At 41.2% G+C, this 18,386-nt stretch overlaps 2 protein-coding genes across 3 annotated transcripts in view; one reads left to right on the top strand and one right to left on the bottom strand.

The window, feature by feature from the left end:
• The first annotated feature begins 4,390 nt into the window (after positions 1 to 4,390).
• Positions 4,391 to 12,660, top strand: LOC138970894 (uncharacterized). The gene is made up of 2 exons (XM_070343474.1): positions 4,391 to 4,954; positions 6,240 to 12,660. Exons 1-2 carry the CDS (start codon positions 4,913 to 4,915, stop codon positions 7,977 to 7,979), a joined length of 1,782 nt encoding a protein of 593 aa, XP_070199575.1. The 5' UTR covers positions 4,391 to 4,912; the 3' UTR covers positions 7,980 to 12,660.
• A 2,911-nt stretch (positions 12,661 to 15,571) lies between these two features.
• Positions 15,572 to 18,386, bottom strand: part of LOC138970905 (nuclear pore complex protein Nup50-like) — a 49,505-nt gene continuing 46,690 nt past the window's right edge. For both annotated transcript variants that reach the window (XM_070343483.1, XM_070343484.1), the window contains exon 8: positions 15,572 to 17,621. In XM_070343483.1, the coding sequence (XP_070199584.1) occupies positions 17,413 to 17,621 (209 nt within the window). In that variant the 3' untranslated portion in view covers positions 15,572 to 17,412. The remainder of the gene's footprint in view (positions 17,622 to 18,386) is intronic.

Here is an 18,386-nt window from a genome sequence, read left to right as displayed (position 1 = left end):
AGAAGGTTAATGTTGATGATGTAGTCGCGGATGAACAATGTTTACTGTGTGTGTGTGTGTGTGTGTGTGCGTGTGTGTGGGCATGTGTGTGTGTGTGTGTGTGTGTGTGTGTGTGTGCATTATAATCCAAGCGGAGCGCGGGCGAAGCCCGCGCGTAGCGAGGTAGTTTTTTTTTTCATCTCCCAGCACTGAAATTTTTTTTGCCAAGTGGTGTCTGTCTGTGAACATTGTTCTAGAATTCATCTTTTAGCACAATATTAGCGACACTGTTTGGACAATTCTATTAAAATTAGGCGTACAAACTGATTTTGTTTCGGGGAATCCTCTCAGAGGATCAGAATTTTCATATAATATCATCGGAAGCTGTTACAACGGGAAAATGTGAAACTTTTGTCACTTTTTAACATGGAATTTCATCTTTGAGCGTTTCAAGCGGACTTTAATAAAATAGTTATTTGCGAATTAAGCAGCGGAAGACACTCAACGGTTCAACATGTGTATGGTCATTAAACCTCAAAACATTTCAGTAAGTGGTTTAGACAAACACCTCCGACATGTGAGGGTGACTGGTTTGTAGCTGAAGAGTTTTTTTCTAAAGTGTGTTCTAAATACAAATGACGTACTGGTAATGATGTAATGAGTTGTTCTAATCTTGTTCTTGGAACTCTTGCTGTTCCAAGCTTGTTCTTAGCAAGTCTTGGTGACGAGAACAAAGACTATCAATGAAATCTTTAGAAATAACCTCTGACAACGACGACGATGACGACGACGACGACGATAACAACAACAACAACAAATGACATCGACGACGACGACGACGACAACAACAACAACAACAACAAAAACAACAACACGAGAACAACAACAATCACGACAACGAACATGACAACAACAACACCAACAACTACGACGACAACTACAACGACTGGGTTATGATGACATCACCAATGATTTAAAGGCCGTTAAAAAATCGTTAAATCCTATTTCTTCACTGATTCTTATGAAATTTTAAAGGTAGGTTTGTTGTCCCCAACTTATTTTCACTCCATACTTTTCCAGAAGAAAAACATAATTTTGGCAGTTAAAAACCGTTAAATTTCAATTCTTCACCGATATTTATGAAATTTTGTGGGTAGGTTCGTTGTCCCCAACTGATTTTCACTCTATACTTTTCCAGAAGAAAGACATAATTTTGGCAGTTAAAAAACGTTAAATTTCAATTCTTCACCTATCTTAATGAAATTTAGTGGGTGGGTCCGTTGTCCCAAACTGAATTTTAAGACATACTTTTCCAGACAAAAAAACTTATTTTTGGCAGTTAAAAACCGTTAAATCTCAATTCTTCATCGATATTTATGAAATTTTGTGGGTAGGTTCGTTGTCCCCAACTGATTTTCACTCCATACTTTTCCAGAAGAAAAACATAATTTTGGCAGTTAAAAACCGTTACATTTAAATTTTCACCTATCTTTATGAAATTTAGTGGGTGGGTCCGTTGTCCCAAACTGAATTTCAAGACAAACTATTCCAGTCAAAAAAACTTATTTTTGGCAGTTAAAAACCGTTAAGTCTCAATTCTACACCGATATTTATGACATTTTGTGGGTAGGTTTGTTGTCAGATTTGACATGATGGCAGAATTGAAAGTGTGAGATATCCTGATGTTTCACAATTTATGCTGCATAATTCAGCCCCATAGGCGCTTGAATTTTAGGTGGAGTTGGATTTTTTTTCAGCCCAAACCAGTAACCCCCACATGGTTTTCATGTCCCTTTCTGAGAGACTTCAAGAAGTTTCAATTTGACGTCATGATTAGCCTGCTGCATTAGCAAGTCGATGACACATTTTAAGAGAGAGAGAGAGAGAGAGAGAGAGAGAGAGAGAGAGAATCATGTACACACAGATGGACGACTTCGCTTGGGGTATGTACTGCCCGGCAGTACACATCTACTTTATTATTATTATTTTTATTTAACCGCATGGTTTTGATGAAGATTTGTCCTGTTCTTGTGTTGTGCCGCTAAAAGACTGTATATGGTTCAGTGTGTCGCCAACGTCTTTGGAGGGGTGTCTCAACTTAGGGACACCCTGTTGTTAGGGGGCCATAACAAAAATTAACTTACTCTGATCATAAGTAGTGCCGGATTGTTATCGTGTTACTTCTTAATCGTCCTCATATTATTTTGTGCCATTAAATCTGGAAGAAAGGTGTGGAACCAGAAACGTTTAAAGTTATGATGGCCAACAGTGATAAGGGCCTTGCCCGCATAGTAGTGCCGGTGTCACGAACTGAAAACTGCCTGGACAATCCCTCTCAATGCGGTCAATGCGCATGCGCTAACAACCTATAACCCTAATTCTAACCCTAACACAAACCCATGGTTCGTTCGGTCAAAGGGTCGCATTTTTTAAGTCCAAGATTGGCGCATGCGCATCGACAGCATTGAGAGGGGTTGTTCAGCAGAGTTTTCAGTTACTGATGCGGAGCGACCTTGCCGGGTACCTTACATTCATGAGGCCAATTTGACCAACCAATTTTTTGTATTTACTTAGAAATTTGATTCATCCTGTAATGTTTCCCTTCTCATTCAAGGGACGTAACCACTCGCAACCACTTGGGGTGAAATCTAATAAATTTCACCACCAATTTTCTTCACATGCAAAAAACTGACATGCTTTTCGTCCTTAAATAATTTCACTTCATTAATTTTACCAGGTGAAACAACATTTCAGTCTCGAGTATATATCGAGGGGGTAATATGACCACGGGGCCAAGATGAAATCGTTACACCGGGCTGTCACTCATTGAAGAGAACTGACTAAAAAGTGAAAGAGATCCGTTCAATGTGAAAAGTGTGCCAGGCCAAACAGATGCCATTGGAGGGCTGATCTTTTTTAGTTGAGTCAACAACAAAAAGTCGCAATATTTTATTTTTATTTTTTAAACTTTTTTTTTTTTTTGGGGGGGGGGGGGGTCAGTTATAAGCAACTTTTGAACACAGTTTCAGTTTATCACTTGCCTGTTCGTTAGTGTCCGGGGGCGTATGCTCGAACAAGAACAAACCGTGTAAGCTTACGTGAGTGAGGCTGAACTGGTTCCCACGACTCTCCTTGTTTTACCGGTTGCATAATGACAACTTTTCTTGTTCATTTCCCCCTCAGCCAAAAGCAAATAGTGCCGCTACTTGTGAACAAAGTGGATGCCACAAAAAAATGTCACTTTCACTTTGTGCACTGCTGAAAAATCGCTGTACTGGGGGCAATATACTGTTGCGCTGATCGCCCAAAAAACTCAATTATTGACCATTGGCACTGAGTGGATCACCAAAGATATTCACTCTGCAGACGACATACAGTATTATGGACAATTACACGCAGTTATTCATGGTTGAGCGGTACTGCCCGGTGTCTTATGCGCGTTAGCGAAGTTTACTATGTGTTTAATTGATATCATGGTTTACCGAGCCGTGAAAATCCATGAAAATATCATATTTGTTATACATACTCGTTATAAGTGCGGAACTAGTTATGTTCTCTTAATTGTCAGCAGACAGTAGTTGCGGCAAATGATCAAATGTGACCCTCCACCACGAAATGAGTCGCATGTCACCTCGCGCGGTTCTGCGCTGGGCCTAATAAGTCCGGGGAGTGTCTGGTAACAGTGTGAGGGTCACCTTAGTCACAGGCTTATAACTCAAACAGTTTTCGCTCTTTTCTAAAACGGTTTTCACCACTGGATAGATCATAACAAACTCGTTCGGAAAATGTAAAAATATAAAAATCATGCAAAGGTGACATGCGACTCATTCCGTTGTGGAGGGTCACAAATATGAGATACAATACCGCTTTCGTACTTATGTATGTGTGCACAAACAATACCTGTGGCACACGGTAGCCTACCTATAGGCAGGGAGGAAGGAAAGTGGGGGGGGGGGGGGGGGGGGCAAAAGTTTAGGGTAATTGCGTCAGTGTGCAGGTCATTATCTAATAAAAAGCCCTCCACATGCGCACTCTCAGCTGTTCCCGACGGGGCGCTCAGTGTAGTCGTCAGGCCTGAAGCAGCTTGGTTTTTGTAAGTCACTCAGTCTCTCGGGTGAAAGGGCAAGCAGAAGAATAAGATGAAGAAGAAAGAGAGACGGAGAGAGAAAGAGAGAGAGATTGCGTGTCTTATGTTCTCATGTATATTATGTGTGTGTGTGGCTGTGTGTGTGTGTGTGTGTGTGGCGCTGTGTGTGTGTGTGTGTGTGGCGCTGTGTGTGCGTGTGTGTGTGCCGGTGTGTGGCTTTGTGTGTGTGATGAAGCAGACTGACGTTGGAGGGGAGGAGGTGGGCCTGAAGTAGTGCCGCCGGTAACCTTCCCTTAGACGAAGGAAATTGCGTCAAGTGCCGTCCCTAATTAGTGGCCCCAAGTTTGTTCTGTTCTGTTGGCAGCAGGGTATCAACCGAAGCGATCTGTGGGACTGGTGGCACTTAGCAGCGGTTAGTAGGGCGCCACTTCATTACTTTCAAGTCAATCCACAACGTTACATGCTCGACTGCTGTTTTTTCCTACGGGGCAACCACTGGTGAAACTCTTTCGTCAAAGTCAGTTAACAAAAATAAATAAGGCTATGTACAAAGTTTCCCGGAACGCGGCCGAAGAACAGGAAGAAAAACGTGCTTAGATTGAATTGCTCAGTCTTTTTATTTGTGTCTCCAGAACCAGCTGCTTTTTATGCAGGTTAAAGCAGGTTCAGTTTAAGGAGCCCAGCCTCTGTTTCACCCCTCTAAGTGCCAGCATTTCGTGAAGTCGGGAAGCTTGGAGTCACATTTGGGGAGACTGCCAATACTGAAGTACATAGGAAGAGGCAAAAAGACTTGACAGGAACTGCTTGGTGAATATCATAGACTCTGTGCGTGCTGGCTTCAGACTCATGGACACTGCAAGGATTGCAGCTTGGCTGATGAATGAAAAGGTAAGGTATTTGAATGTGAACTCAATGATAGGTATACTTTTTCGGTACAAACAACAAGTATTTTGAATACCTTAGCAATACGTAGTTTTAATATCTTAGTATAGTTTCAAAAAAAACAAGAATGGTAGGTAATTTTAACGTTTATTATTGATAAAACAAAACGTTATTATCACTTCCGATTACTTTGCCGGCATTTTGCAAGCGAGTAGCCACGCGATCTTGAAATAAGCCTTCAGATCTGTTTGATAAGTGTCTGTCTGTCTGTCTGTCTGTCTGTCTGTCTGTCCGTCTGTCTGTCTGTCCGTCCGTCTGTCTGTCTGTCTGTCTGTTTGTCTGTCTGTCCGTCTCAGTACTTCAAAGACCTTCAGGTCGACTGCTAGTAAATATAACGTTTTGTTTTGTCAATAATAAACGTTCCAATTACCTACCATTCTTGGTTTTTTAAAATTCTGAACTGATTTTGGAACATTGGCAGTCTATTTGTTTTTGGATTTTAAATATAGTTTCTTCTCTTAGCCGCTTCAAATACCAGCCATGTTTTTGGTATAAAGATTCAACCTAACAAAATATTTCATCTACGAAAGTCTTTCTGTTTGACCCCGACAGTGTCATGCGACAAACAGACATTTATTTGTTCTTCGTTTGGATGTCCTCAGTGTCTTGAATATTTAATTTGTAAACCCAGCCACTTTATGCTTGTGCAAACCCTTTTGAGTAAGTTCCATGCAGTTTGTCCGTTGGTATGTCTCTGTCTATATACTGTAAATCACTATAGATTTGTATCTGTATTATTATTTTTTGTTCGCTATGTATAGTGACTTTTTCTTAGAACTGGAAAATACTGCGACATGTTGGTCATCTAACATGGTGTTGGTCAGCGGTGTGGATCAAGTACTTAAAATTAACCAATAAAGTGATCAATAATGTGATTGTTCCTCGATCAGCTCTGTTACTGCAGTAGGCTACATCTGTCGGCTACAAAAACTACCCCAGCATCACATTCGCATTAGGGCCTATGGTTTCATGAGACGAACCAAGACATGCTGATTTGTTTTATTATCTCATAACAATGAGGTTTCTTGCTATAGCAACCTACTATTATAGTTCTTTTTTGTTGTTGTTGCGATCTTGCTTTCCCCACATAGTGTGCATGGAACACATCATTTCTCAATGGCATTGCCATCACATGCATTAACGATCACAAGAACACATTTGACTCGACATAGACGGATCCCATCAGTTGTTCGTTTTTCAATATTAGTTTCTCCTTCTCTTTCTTTTCCAGGAATTACAAGACTCCAGTCTGCGAACAGCACAGCCATCATTTTTACGACGTCCCCCTCAGCCGCAAAACGTCGTCACCAGCGCAGGTTACCCTGATCGGGACTGGACAAACCCAAACCGGTTTTCTGACCCACTGCACCGAACCAGTCGTCTCTCCAGCTGTGGCCTGACTCTCCCAGGTCGCCCTAACAAGGCCTACACGTGGCACCTTGACAGCCAGTTGCCATGCACACTGACGACAGCGAAGCCAAGGACAAATTTGTACGGCAGAGAACAGTCAAGGGCAAGGGCAGGCGGGGAAGACGGGGGGCTGTCAAGGTCAAGGACAGACTGGGGTGAACACCACGAACTTTCACTTTTTGCCAATGCAGTCAGCAAGCCTGACGCCAGAGAAGGGAAGGAGATGAGGATGAAGGGGCGTGGTCATCTGTCCCATACCTGGGAGAGAGTTGGACAGCATCGAGAGAAACAGTACAGAGAGCGTGCAGCTGACCTGGGTTCAAGGACACTCGCGGCTGGGTCAGCGGTGTCACTGCCAGGGCGGCTCAGTCCTCGTGTGTTCAGCCAGCCAGGAGGAGGACGCTCTCTAACCCCCACAGAAAGCTTCAGAGGCCAGATCGGTGGCAGTGCCTACGTACCGAGCCACACGAGTCGTCAGAGAGACAGCCCATGTCACAGTCAGCGAGTCAGTGCCAGCCCGCACGCTACAGTCAACCGATTAAGCCCCGGTGTGTTTCACAGACTGCATAGCCCGGCAAGCAGACACAGTCCCACCCCACACCTGTCCTCTGGGAGGAGTCCCTACTCTTCAACACATTCCACCTCTCCTAACTCGCCTTACCTGTCCAAACAGACCGGCAACTCCTTGATCCCTTCCACACAGTCATCTCCATTTTCGAGCCAAGCTTCTAGCAATGGTGACGTCAGCTTCGGCTCGGAGACTGACGACGACTTCTTTTACGTTTCTTGCCACGAGCTAGCACGAGGACTTGCCGATCTGTCTGTGTCGTCATCGCCATCATTGCTCCAGGGTGCGCGGCACGATGAGCGCACAGCGCCCTTAACTTCACCCCGAAATGGTGATTATGCAGAGGAAGAGTTCGACTTTGGCGGATTCAGCGATGACGCACTAAGTGATGACGTCTTTTTGGACAATCCCCAACCAGCAGACATGGCACCCACTGAGCTGTTGGCCCCTGGATCGGCCAGAGACCTGTCACCACAAAGCAAAGAGACTAACAGAGCTCTGGTAAAGGAAAACAACGAGGGGAGTGAAATCGGAGCAGGAGCGATAGAACCCCACCCAGCTGTTGAATCTTTACGCAGAAACAGCATTCAGAGCAAGATGAGACAGACATGGCGCAACCGACGTCACAAAGGAAGCGCCGGGCACAGAGCTTCATCAAGCAACAGAGGTTCACAGGACACATCTACTAGGAGTTCTTCGGGACGCTCTTCATCAACTGATCAGCCTGCGTCACAAAACTCTTCCTCGCCCCTCCTTCAACCTTCCGCGGAAGAGAAATCCACAACAAAGGACCCCGAAGAGAAACCTTGCTACTATTACGTCATCTCGCCCACTGATGACGTCGACATGCCTGACGTCATCGCCGTGCGAAAGAGCAGCGTGGAGCTCATTCGATGGCAGAATTCTCTACGCAGGCGCAGACGTCGACAAGCTAAGCGCCATGACCTTGGCAGAGTCACAAAACGGGAACCTAAATTGTCAGCTACTGTTTGATGGCATCGATTGTTTTCAATGTTGGTGTGCCCAAACATAATATACTGTTACATAAATCTCTAGTCTACAACGATGATAGATGTAGGGGAAATAAAAAGCTAAACAATTTAAAATCGCGTGCAGCAATCTCAAAACATTTAGTATATCTGTCGGCTGAAACTAAAAGATCAAAACTGAAAACCCGGGATTAGTCATGAACGAGACTAGTAAGCCTTGGCGAACCGAAAGCCGAAGACCGAGACGCGTCGCGCTAGTCTCCGCGAAGCATGCAAACATAGTCATAGGACCTAATTGGCATAAACCAATATTCTTTAATTTTGAGCACATTTTCAGAGTAAACATAAAATACGAGTACGCATCTATATATTTTTGGATTCAGAAATAATAAAGAATAATATTGCTATTTCATATGTTACGTGGATTTCCATTGGTCAATTGGGAAAAACTGAGCTCAGTGCAAAAGTGATATCGACGACATTTCCGTCGATATCAGTTTTGATATCGACGACCTCTTTATTGCTTCCCCACTTCAAAAACAAAAACACCTAAATTTAAAAACAAACAAATATACATATGAAAATGTAATGATACCAGAATTTAGTTGAGCAAGTGACTGAAGACTTTTTGAAAGAAAAGACATTTTGAAATACTGAAAAGTACAAGAAAAGAGTGAACAAAAAGAAATGATAATCAGAGGGAGGGAAATGGAACAGCCAAAACTGAGACAAATACTTTTGTAATTTCTTTACAGTAGATACAAAATGTCCAGAGAATTAGCAATATATCTAACATTGACTGACTGTGTGATGATATCTTCTGCTATTGGTCTGTTTCGACAGTGATATCAAAATCGAGACCGGATATCACTGTCTCAACAGACCATAGCAGAAGATATCTTTACACAGTCCGTCAATATTGGGTACAATGCAATCACTCTTGAATCTGTAGTTAAATTTTCAATTTTAATTAGATTTCAAAAAAGCTGAAAGGCAATCCCATAGTTTGCACGGGGTCAAAGATTGTCTGACCAAAATCTCAATCAATTTGATTGAAAGATGAGGTCACAGTGCCGCCTCAACTTTTTTTTAAAGCCGGCTATAGAGTCATCAAAGGCATTTATCGACACAATTTGTGGGAATATTATCTGGAAAAGTTCACATGAGAAGTTTTATCAGTGAAGACCTGTCAAGTAGTGTTTAATGGAAATTCTCTACACACACACACACACACACGCATCACCACCGCCACCCTTGTCTCGATTCCCACTCTATCGGAACACATTTTTATTAGTCAAAACGAACGTTTAAATGTGAAACTAGAAACAAATGAAATATGTTGCTTTGTTATAAATCACAATAACTATTCTTTTTACTGGAACGGACACTTTGTGGTCTGCTATGTCTCCCAGGAATTCAGGACGGCTACAATGCATCATGTGTCACTACCGCCGTGAGTAAATCAAGACAACTCGAAGGCATCGCCAGTATTCTGCACCCGTTCTTTCTTTTTAGTGAAATATAAACAGTTCAAGGTGCATCACCGGCCGGGGTGATTATATTTCCCACGTGTGCGTTATACTTATTACCATATTAGTGCATCATGTGACTAATCTGACCAACCAGCCGGGACCTTTTTACATTTAGTCAAGTTTTGACTAAATTTTTTAACATAGTGGGGGAATCGAGACGAGGGTCGTGGTGTGTGTGTGTGTGTGTGTGTGTGTGTGTGTGTGTGTGTGTGTGTGTGTGTGTGTGTGAGTGTGTGTGTAGAGCGATTCACTGACTAAACTACTGGACCGATCTTTATGAAATTTGACATGAGAGTTCCTGAGAATGATATCCCCGGAAATGTTTTCATTTTTTCGATAAATACCTTTGATGACGTCATATCCGGCTTTTTGTAAAAGTTGAGGCGGCACTGTCACACCCTCATTTTTCAATCAAATTGATTGAAATTTTGGCAAAGCAATCTTCGACGAAGGCCGGACTTTGGTATTGCATTTCAGCTTGGTGGCTTAAAAACTAATGAATGAGTTTGGTCATTAAAAATCGGAAACTTGTAATTAAAATAAATTTTTTATTAAACGATTCAAAACCAATTTCATCTTATTCTTTGTCATTTTCTCATTTCAAAAACATATACATATGTTATATTTGGATTACAAACAAGCTCTCAAAATTAAAAATATGAAAATTATGATTAAAATTAATTTTCCGAAATCGATTTAAAAACAATTTCATCTTATTCCTTGTCGGTCCCTGATTCCAAAAACATATAGATATGATATCTTTGGATTAAAAACAAACCCAGTAAGCTAAAACGAATAGAGATACAGAAAAGCGTGTTATCCTGCTCAGCGCGACAACTACCGCACTATTCTGGCTTGTCGATTTAACTGCCTTTGCCACGAGCGGTGGACTGACGAAACTGCGAGTATGCGGTCTTGGTGAAAAAAGCAGTGCGTTCAGTTTCATTCTGTGAGTTCGACAGCTTGACTTAATGTTGTTATTTTTCCTTACGCGACTTGTTTGTTTATCACGCCAAAAATAAACAAGACTAAAAATTTAAATTACAAATATCAGCGTGACTTATTGGAATGAAAATGTTGATGCTTTAAAATAATACACTCTTAAGAAACTCAAGTGTAGCAATTCACATTGTTATTTGGAATTTTCAGCGTAGCAAATGTTTTAGTGTAGCATTGTTTTTTCGAGCAAGAATGTATACATTTTCAAAAAGTTAATGTAGAAATAAGAAACAAAATGGCCAATTGAGACTGTCTGCAGTGGTACTTTTCGTTGTGGACAATGTTATATGACACATATTCTGACCGCTACATAGAGTAAGAACTTCAGAAATGAGTACTAGGCCTCACAAGAAAGAGCAAACTTGCATGCTTGTGATTGTTTGTTTGAGCGTAGCAATTCTAAGCTTGGCGTAGCAATTTGTCTTAAAACGTAGCATGCTACGCTGAAAGCGGAGTAATTGGCAGCTCTGTACACTTTACCATGTAAAAGCCACGGTATTGGAAAGCAAATTGTGTTGGTGGCTGCTCCACAGACTGAATGGCAAGGCACCATCCACCCTCAGAGGAAGCCATGCTGACCTGCTCACTTGAAAGTTGCATGGTCACAGTTCCGAAGAATCAAATAAAATTGAGTCACTCAAATTACGTCAAATGTATTTTTGTTATTTCAAGACTGTGGCGTTGATTCTCGGTCTGAGTCTGTCGCTCCGAGTCTCTCTCCTGGACAAGCAAAAGCGATATTCCCTTTCTTGACATATCATTTGCTAAAAGTTAGCATGTTAAAAACAATTGATATTGTGTGTTTTGTTCTTGCTTGTTTGTTTGTTGTTTCTTATCCGGAGAACCCAGGAAGTCATCATGTGCGACATCGATCGTATTATATGTTTGTTCTCGCCCACTCTTTAAAATATATTCACACTAAATTGTGGGGGCGGGCGGTGAGGTCAGTGGTGAGTTCTCTGGCTTTGGCTGTAACACGTCTCAGTCAGTGTCATCCTGAACTCAGGTAAAATTCAGTTCCTTCGGGTCTCATTTATCCCTGACAGGATGCCTTTGTTTTCTCCCTCTGGAGAAGAATTTTTTTATTTTTTGTATACATATTTAGAGCTTTTCGTAATGTGTTATTGATATAAGCAGATTCGCGATCGTCGATAATGATTTTTCATGGTGTTGTGTAATTTTTAAATTACTGTACAAAGGAATTGTTATGTAAGACAGTTTCAAGCGAGCTATCTTTCGCGGATGTATTTACTGTGCAAACAACTCTAAATATGGCAACAGTGTCACGTGATAATCAACTTTGTCACCGTGACGACGGTGATCATAACAAAACATGATGGCTACGGAGCGGACTATAATTGTTCCGTAAACAGTTGGGAGTTATGCAACAATATCACGGTCTCCTTCCTACGGCAGTCTCAAAATGTCGACTTGTTTTGACCTTAGAACGATGTCTTTAACATAACTGTGAAGAACAGAACGGAGATCACTGTCGAAGTCGGCCATTCTGCAATGATCACGTTCGTCTCAGTTTCGTCTTTTCTCAGAAACATTTGCAAAAAACATATGGGAGATAACTCTGTATTCAATTGTTTTGATAGATTTCGGAATTTACTCCGTGTAGTAATTATCCATCCTGTCAGAGAGACATGAGCGATAGCGTGGACCGATCAGAATGGTTTCGGTGTATGAATAGCAACGGATACACTTTATTCTGGTGTTCATTGGGTGTTCATCGATTGGTACACGTACTGCTACAGGCAGATCAAACCGGCCGGCGGACCATTATCACAACGGTTGACTAATTCTCATAAGGTCTCACACGACATTGTGTTCATACCGTCACACACACACACACCCCTCGTCTCGATTCCCAGTCAGTCTACCAAACTTCATTCACTATTTAGTCAAATATCGACTCAGTAAATGTTAAAAAATAAAACTAAAGGTGTGTTTGCTCTCACGACAATCGAAAAGCGGATGATCAGTCGGCAAAAAGGGACACGGGTACTCATTTTAGGGGAAATAAAAAAAAGATATATTAATATCCAAACAGAGAAAGACGTACATTAGTGTACACGCCAATTGTGTGTGTGTGAGTGTGTGTGTGTGTGTGTGTGTGTGTGTGTATGTGTGTCAGTGTGTGTGTGTGTGTGTCAGTGTGTGTCAGCTAGTGTGTGTGCCGTGTGGATAGCCTATATCCGAGGCGCTTGCTGAAAGTAAGCCTACGATTCCTGCTGTAACTTGTGTAAGTCTTGAAACGTTGGTACTTTTTCAGTCACACACATATGCACACATACATCATACAGTTTTTACATTTGGTAAAGTTTTGACTAAACAGTGTTTTAACGGCGTCGACTGGGAATCGAGATGAGGGTCTGGTGTATGTGTGTGTGTGTGTGTGTAGAACGATTCAGAGAAAACTACTGGACCGATCTTCATGAAACTTCACATGAGAGTTTCTGGGTATGATATCCTCAGACCTTTTTTCTCCATTTTGTCGATAAATATCTTTGATGACGTCATATCCGGCTTTTAGTGAAAGTTGAGGCCGCACTGTCACGCCCTCATTTTTCAACAAAATTGATTGAAATTTTAGTAAAGCAATCTTCGACAAAGTCCGGACTATGGGATTGCATTTCAGCTTGGAAGCTTAAAAATTAGTTAATGAGTTTGCTCATTAACTTTGTCATTAAAATCGAATTTTTCATTACAGATTAAACAAGAGGCGAAGCCTTCAAGGCTCACGTAAGAAATCGACAAACAGTAACACAAACTCAATCACTCCGTCACACACACACACACACACACACACACACACACACACACACACACACACACACACACACACACACACACACACACACACACACACACACAGAAAGAGCATAGGTGAAACTGTGCAAGAAAGCGAGACACTAGATCTAGATCTGTCTGTCTGCATGTAGCCTACTTACAAGGACACGACTGCCAACTGGTCTCGGCGCGCTCAAAATAATAATGACCGAGACTGTCAGTACTTCCTTCGCGTGACGTCTAACCCTCTTACGTCATAATGTGACGTCAATGTAATGTGACGTCTTCAAATGTTAGAGTTTCTACCACAGACATACACACGCACAGACGCACGCACGCACGCACAGACAGACAAAGTTACGATCGCATAGGCTACACTTACGTGAGCCAAAAAATGATCGCATTGTATTCTTCACCTTCTCCTGAATTCAAAAAATATATAGATATGTTATGTTTACTCTAAAAATGTGCTCAGAATGGAAGAAAAAAAGTTAAGCAAGTACTACGTTCGCATGCTTCGCGGAGACGAGCGTGACCCGCCTGTCTTTGGATTAGCCGAGACTACCTCCATAGTTTGATAACGACTGACTAAATGTTTTTATATCGCTTCACGCGACTTGTTGCTCTTTTGTTTGTTTTAAGTACCATTATACTCTTGTCACACACGTACCTGTGTGTGTGTGTGTGTTCTATGCTTGTCTCAGTTTGTCTGTCTGTCTGGGATATGTGGGGTAGTGTTCATGCGTGTACCTGTGCGTGTGAAAACTTACATAAACAAATATGGGAGGCAAGCAAAGAAGCGCACACACACATCCAAACTCACATGGTTGCAGGATAATTTTTTTTCTACTGACAATCTGTTTTTCACAGCGTTCACATTTTTGCTTTGCTACTCTTTTGCCAATTAAGGTTATCCGAGCTACAGTCAGCCAAACACTGTACATAAGGTCAGCACACCCATTAAAATTGTTATGACCATGGCCAGTGTCATCAAATGCAAATTAGTTGATCAACGCACTTGACCACATATCAGAGTCTTCATAAATTAAAATTTTTGCTAGGTCATTGACCAAAGACTGACTCTAGCCATTCCCTGCTCTAACAAACCCTGAATATTGTTTTGATACAAATGTAATTGTTCTTTCTGACATGCAAAACACATTTTTGAGCTATTCTGATTTGTTTTTCTATTTTAATGCAGGAACCTTGATTTTGTTAAATTGATTTTTGGGTGGTGTCTGTGTTATAGATTTCACTGTACAAACACTACCTTGCGCACAATCAATCCGTTTGTTGAATATGGTGGGAGAATGGATGGCCTTTCCAGTCATATAACTGGTTTTACAATAAACGGTCTCATCACAAAAATCTGCACTCAAACTCATCTGCCCAGTTTTCTAATGACGTGTATTATAATTTGAAGTATCCCACTAAGGAGGAAGAAACGAGGTAATTAATTTGTGTCAAGTGTGCACGTGGATGGGAGCTCCCTGTTAGAAAATGAACATATGACTTGTGATACTTATACAGTACCGTAACCTACCTTGTATACGCCCAGTATCGGGTAAACGCCCACCCCCTACTTTTGATCAAATTCTGCGTACAGGGTACAGTACCTAGTAAACGCCCAACCCCCATTTTCGATAATTTGAGTAAAGGGAAATAAAAAAAAGATTACTCAGATTATTCGCTCATAAAATTTTCTTTCCCTCTCATAATCTGTCAGTTTCAAAGACAAACGTGACATCATTTTACACTTCATTGTGACATTTGTTTATTCGCTTAAAATGCTGTCAGTTTGTTGACCGCAGACCTGGATTAATCTTTTCCAGTTAGCATTAATTTTTAGAGTTATAAACTTGTTAACAAGACAATCAAGCAACAAGATTTCCTTCATGGTTTGCTTGCAGAATTCCTTGTGTGTGTGTGTGCGCGGGTGTGTGTGAGAAAGGGGGAGAGAGAGAGAGAGAGAGAGAGAGAGAGAGAGAGAGAGAGAGAGAGAGAGAGAGAGAGAGAGAGAGAGAGGGAGGGAGGAAAGTTTTGTGCAATAACACATCCTTTGAACCACTCCTGCAAAGGGTATATTACCTAGTAAACGCCTACCCCCATCTGTTCGACAAAATTGGTGCATAGGGGGGGTGGGCGTATACAAGGTAGTTTACGGTATATGCTGTTAACGTGGCAAGGAAGATTGAGAGGAATGAAAGATGGAGAAGAGTAACAGATAACATAGAAACCCAGACATTCATTTTCACACACGTTGACACACTTCTGTTTTCACATTTATTTTTGTATTCTGAAAATAGAAGTAGAGTCAGTGAAGACACATCAAGGCAAGTAGCCAGCACAGCAGAATTGCGCCGTGTACAATGCAACACTATTATTTGTACATAAATACAATATCTTCCCACTCCACAAACAAACAGGGCTTCCTCAGCTACAGCATTATCACAATCACATACTCTCAAAATACTTTAGTGTGGGAAATAATCACATTCTAATAGCACTCGAGTTTGTCATCAGATTTTAAGCACACTTGCTTATGTATACATATAATGGAAGTGTTGTTTACATTTCTCAGTAATTGTATCAGCACCAAACATTATTCTTTCAGTTTTCTTATTTCAGCTTATACATGTGATAGTACGAAGCATTGGAAAATAGGAAGGTGTGTGTGTGTGTGTGTGTGTGTGTGTGTGTGTGTGTGTGTGTGTGTGTGTGTATGTTACATGCTTTAGATGAAAGCTAAGGTATTTATTCCCCCTACTGGTACTGAAACGACAGAGAAAAGTGACTGGAATCCTCAAATACTATTACAAATGTTTGCTGATTTCTTTTGACAAGTTGTTTTCCTTAAAAAGAAATCTATGGATTCTCAAAGCTGTTTTAGCAGTGCAGGTGCTACTTCTTACTTAAAGTGAATACAGTTAAACACACAGTGTTAACACAAGTACCGAGCTGTGTTTCCTTCACTATTAACCAATTGAGATGTCAATGTTTGTTCAGAATCTCCAAGAGTCAACTAATATAATTCTAGTTGACAGCGTCAAATACAGACTTGTCATACCTTTTCATAGTCAACAAAACTACAGATAACAGGTCAGCATTCCCAAGTATTACTGTGATAAAAGGAGCTTCATTTGGACAACAGAACTGCTTGAGCACAGTAAGATGAATGAATACACCACACACACACACATTGTTTGTTTATAGTGGTTGTTCTTCTTACATCTTTGTTGTTTACTGAATGGTGTTTTGCCTGTTAAAGCAAGCTATCCAGCTGACGTCCTACAGGCAGCAAAAGGGTTAACACTAAACTGTCAAGATAACGTATGATTCAGAAACTTGGCCTCTGTTTTTATGTCACCATTTTTCTCACCCATTTTTTTGCCATGAGTGAGTAAAGAATTCAATGTGGTTTCCAGGCTGTAACTGACCCATACTTTATATCGTATGCATTGGTCTTACCCCTGGATGGTCAATCGTCTGATAGTTTAAACATGCGGGAGGTCTTTTGACCATCAATTTTCCTTGCACCTCTACGTACATATTTTTAATCTGGGTCCAACTGACCTGTTGCATTCTGTGTCTGGGAACAACACTCATACATTTCTTAAAGGAAGAAGACATGCAAAATGTGCAATACTATGAAAGGAAAGGTTCAGTAATAGTAACTATAACGAATAATAAACAAAAATTCAAATGCAATTTTGCAAGTTTCTCACTTAGCAATAAAAGCTTGAGTTACTGCAACAGAGTCCTTGTTTGAGCAACTTTTCATTGCCATTGCATATGAAAAAGTCTTTCACGCATGTCAAGAATTAAAAAAATTAACTAAGTCAGTTTCTATGGAACCTGGGATTACAAGATCATGCTCTTCCTTGTAAATATTTGCATGGTGTACTTTTGTTGTTGTCATTAAAATATGTGGTCTTTGCGTTATGTCAATTTGAACACTTGTGCCTCTCTTCAAAACTGTCTGTAGCTTATGGCCATTACTTTCATTAGTTCTGAGTGGTACCACTTTGCTGTCACATCACTTTGCTGTCACAATCAGTGTTGAACACTTTCAGCTTGCATTCCTGTTGATTCTCTTGAAACTTCAGCACATCATGCGTCCCCTTTCAGCTCTTCCATTTTGGCCAAAAGTTCGTCAGCATCTTCCGCAGTCTTAACACGGATCAGCATCGGGACGGGGTCGGTGCTGGTGTTCTTGGGGTCCAAGGGAGGGTTGGGGGTGCACACCAGAAACACGTTGTTTTTGCCCTGCCGCTTGGTCGGGATGGCTGGCGTCAGGAGGATGTTCAACAAAATGTTGCCTAGGACACACACAATTTGCAAATGTGGTTTAATCATTCGGTCTTAAAAAACAAGGTGTGTTTTCAATCACTGTACGGTACCCGTCATGTGAGGCCCCCTTCGATGAGGGGACACCTCCTCTAAAAAAAGAACATCTTCTAGTGTCCCTTTGAATGTTTGCATGACGAAATGTACCTGTCATGACAGGCCACCTGCAATGTGAGGACGCTAGTCCCAAGGGTGTTCTTTCATCAAAAGGTGCCACTGCACATGCAGTATAAAATATGAAACTGAATTCATTAGAAAATTGCCTTTTTTCAAGACACTTGGTGCTTAAATGGAAAGATTCTTATAGCACCTGTAGAAACCTAGTTGGATTGTGTACTAATGGCTTTTGAGCAGTCCACTTGGTAACATTCTATTACTTTCATATAAACCTCATGCATCTTCAGTAAAGGTGACAACTGTGGGTGGCTCTTTTTCAGAGCAATTATCTATCAGCTTGCATTACGATAACTTTTGAAAATGATGTGTATGAGTGTATCATACATGCCATTATGCAAGAGAGAGACTTTTGACGATTTGATGTTTATGTTTTGTATTATTCAAATTGCCGTTGTGTTTCAAGAGTGTGCTCTGTTCTTATTTTCTTTGCATCACTGTTTGTCATTCTGTTGCTTGCTTTTTGTGTCCCGTGTAACGCTGTCCATGGTAAACATGGAAATCATTGTATTTAGCTTGAATATTCATACAGTAAACTAAGCACTTCACATCATATCAGTTAC

The sequence above is a fragment of the Littorina saxatilis genome, linkage group LG7, assembly GCF_037325665.1.
Source record: "Littorina saxatilis isolate snail1 linkage group LG7, US_GU_Lsax_2.0, whole genome shotgun sequence".
Taxonomy (NCBI): Eukaryota; Metazoa; Mollusca; class Gastropoda; order Littorinimorpha; family Littorinidae; genus Littorina; species Littorina saxatilis.
Note: the sequence above shows the minus strand (reverse complement) of the source record. Positions and strands in the feature narration are given on the sequence as shown.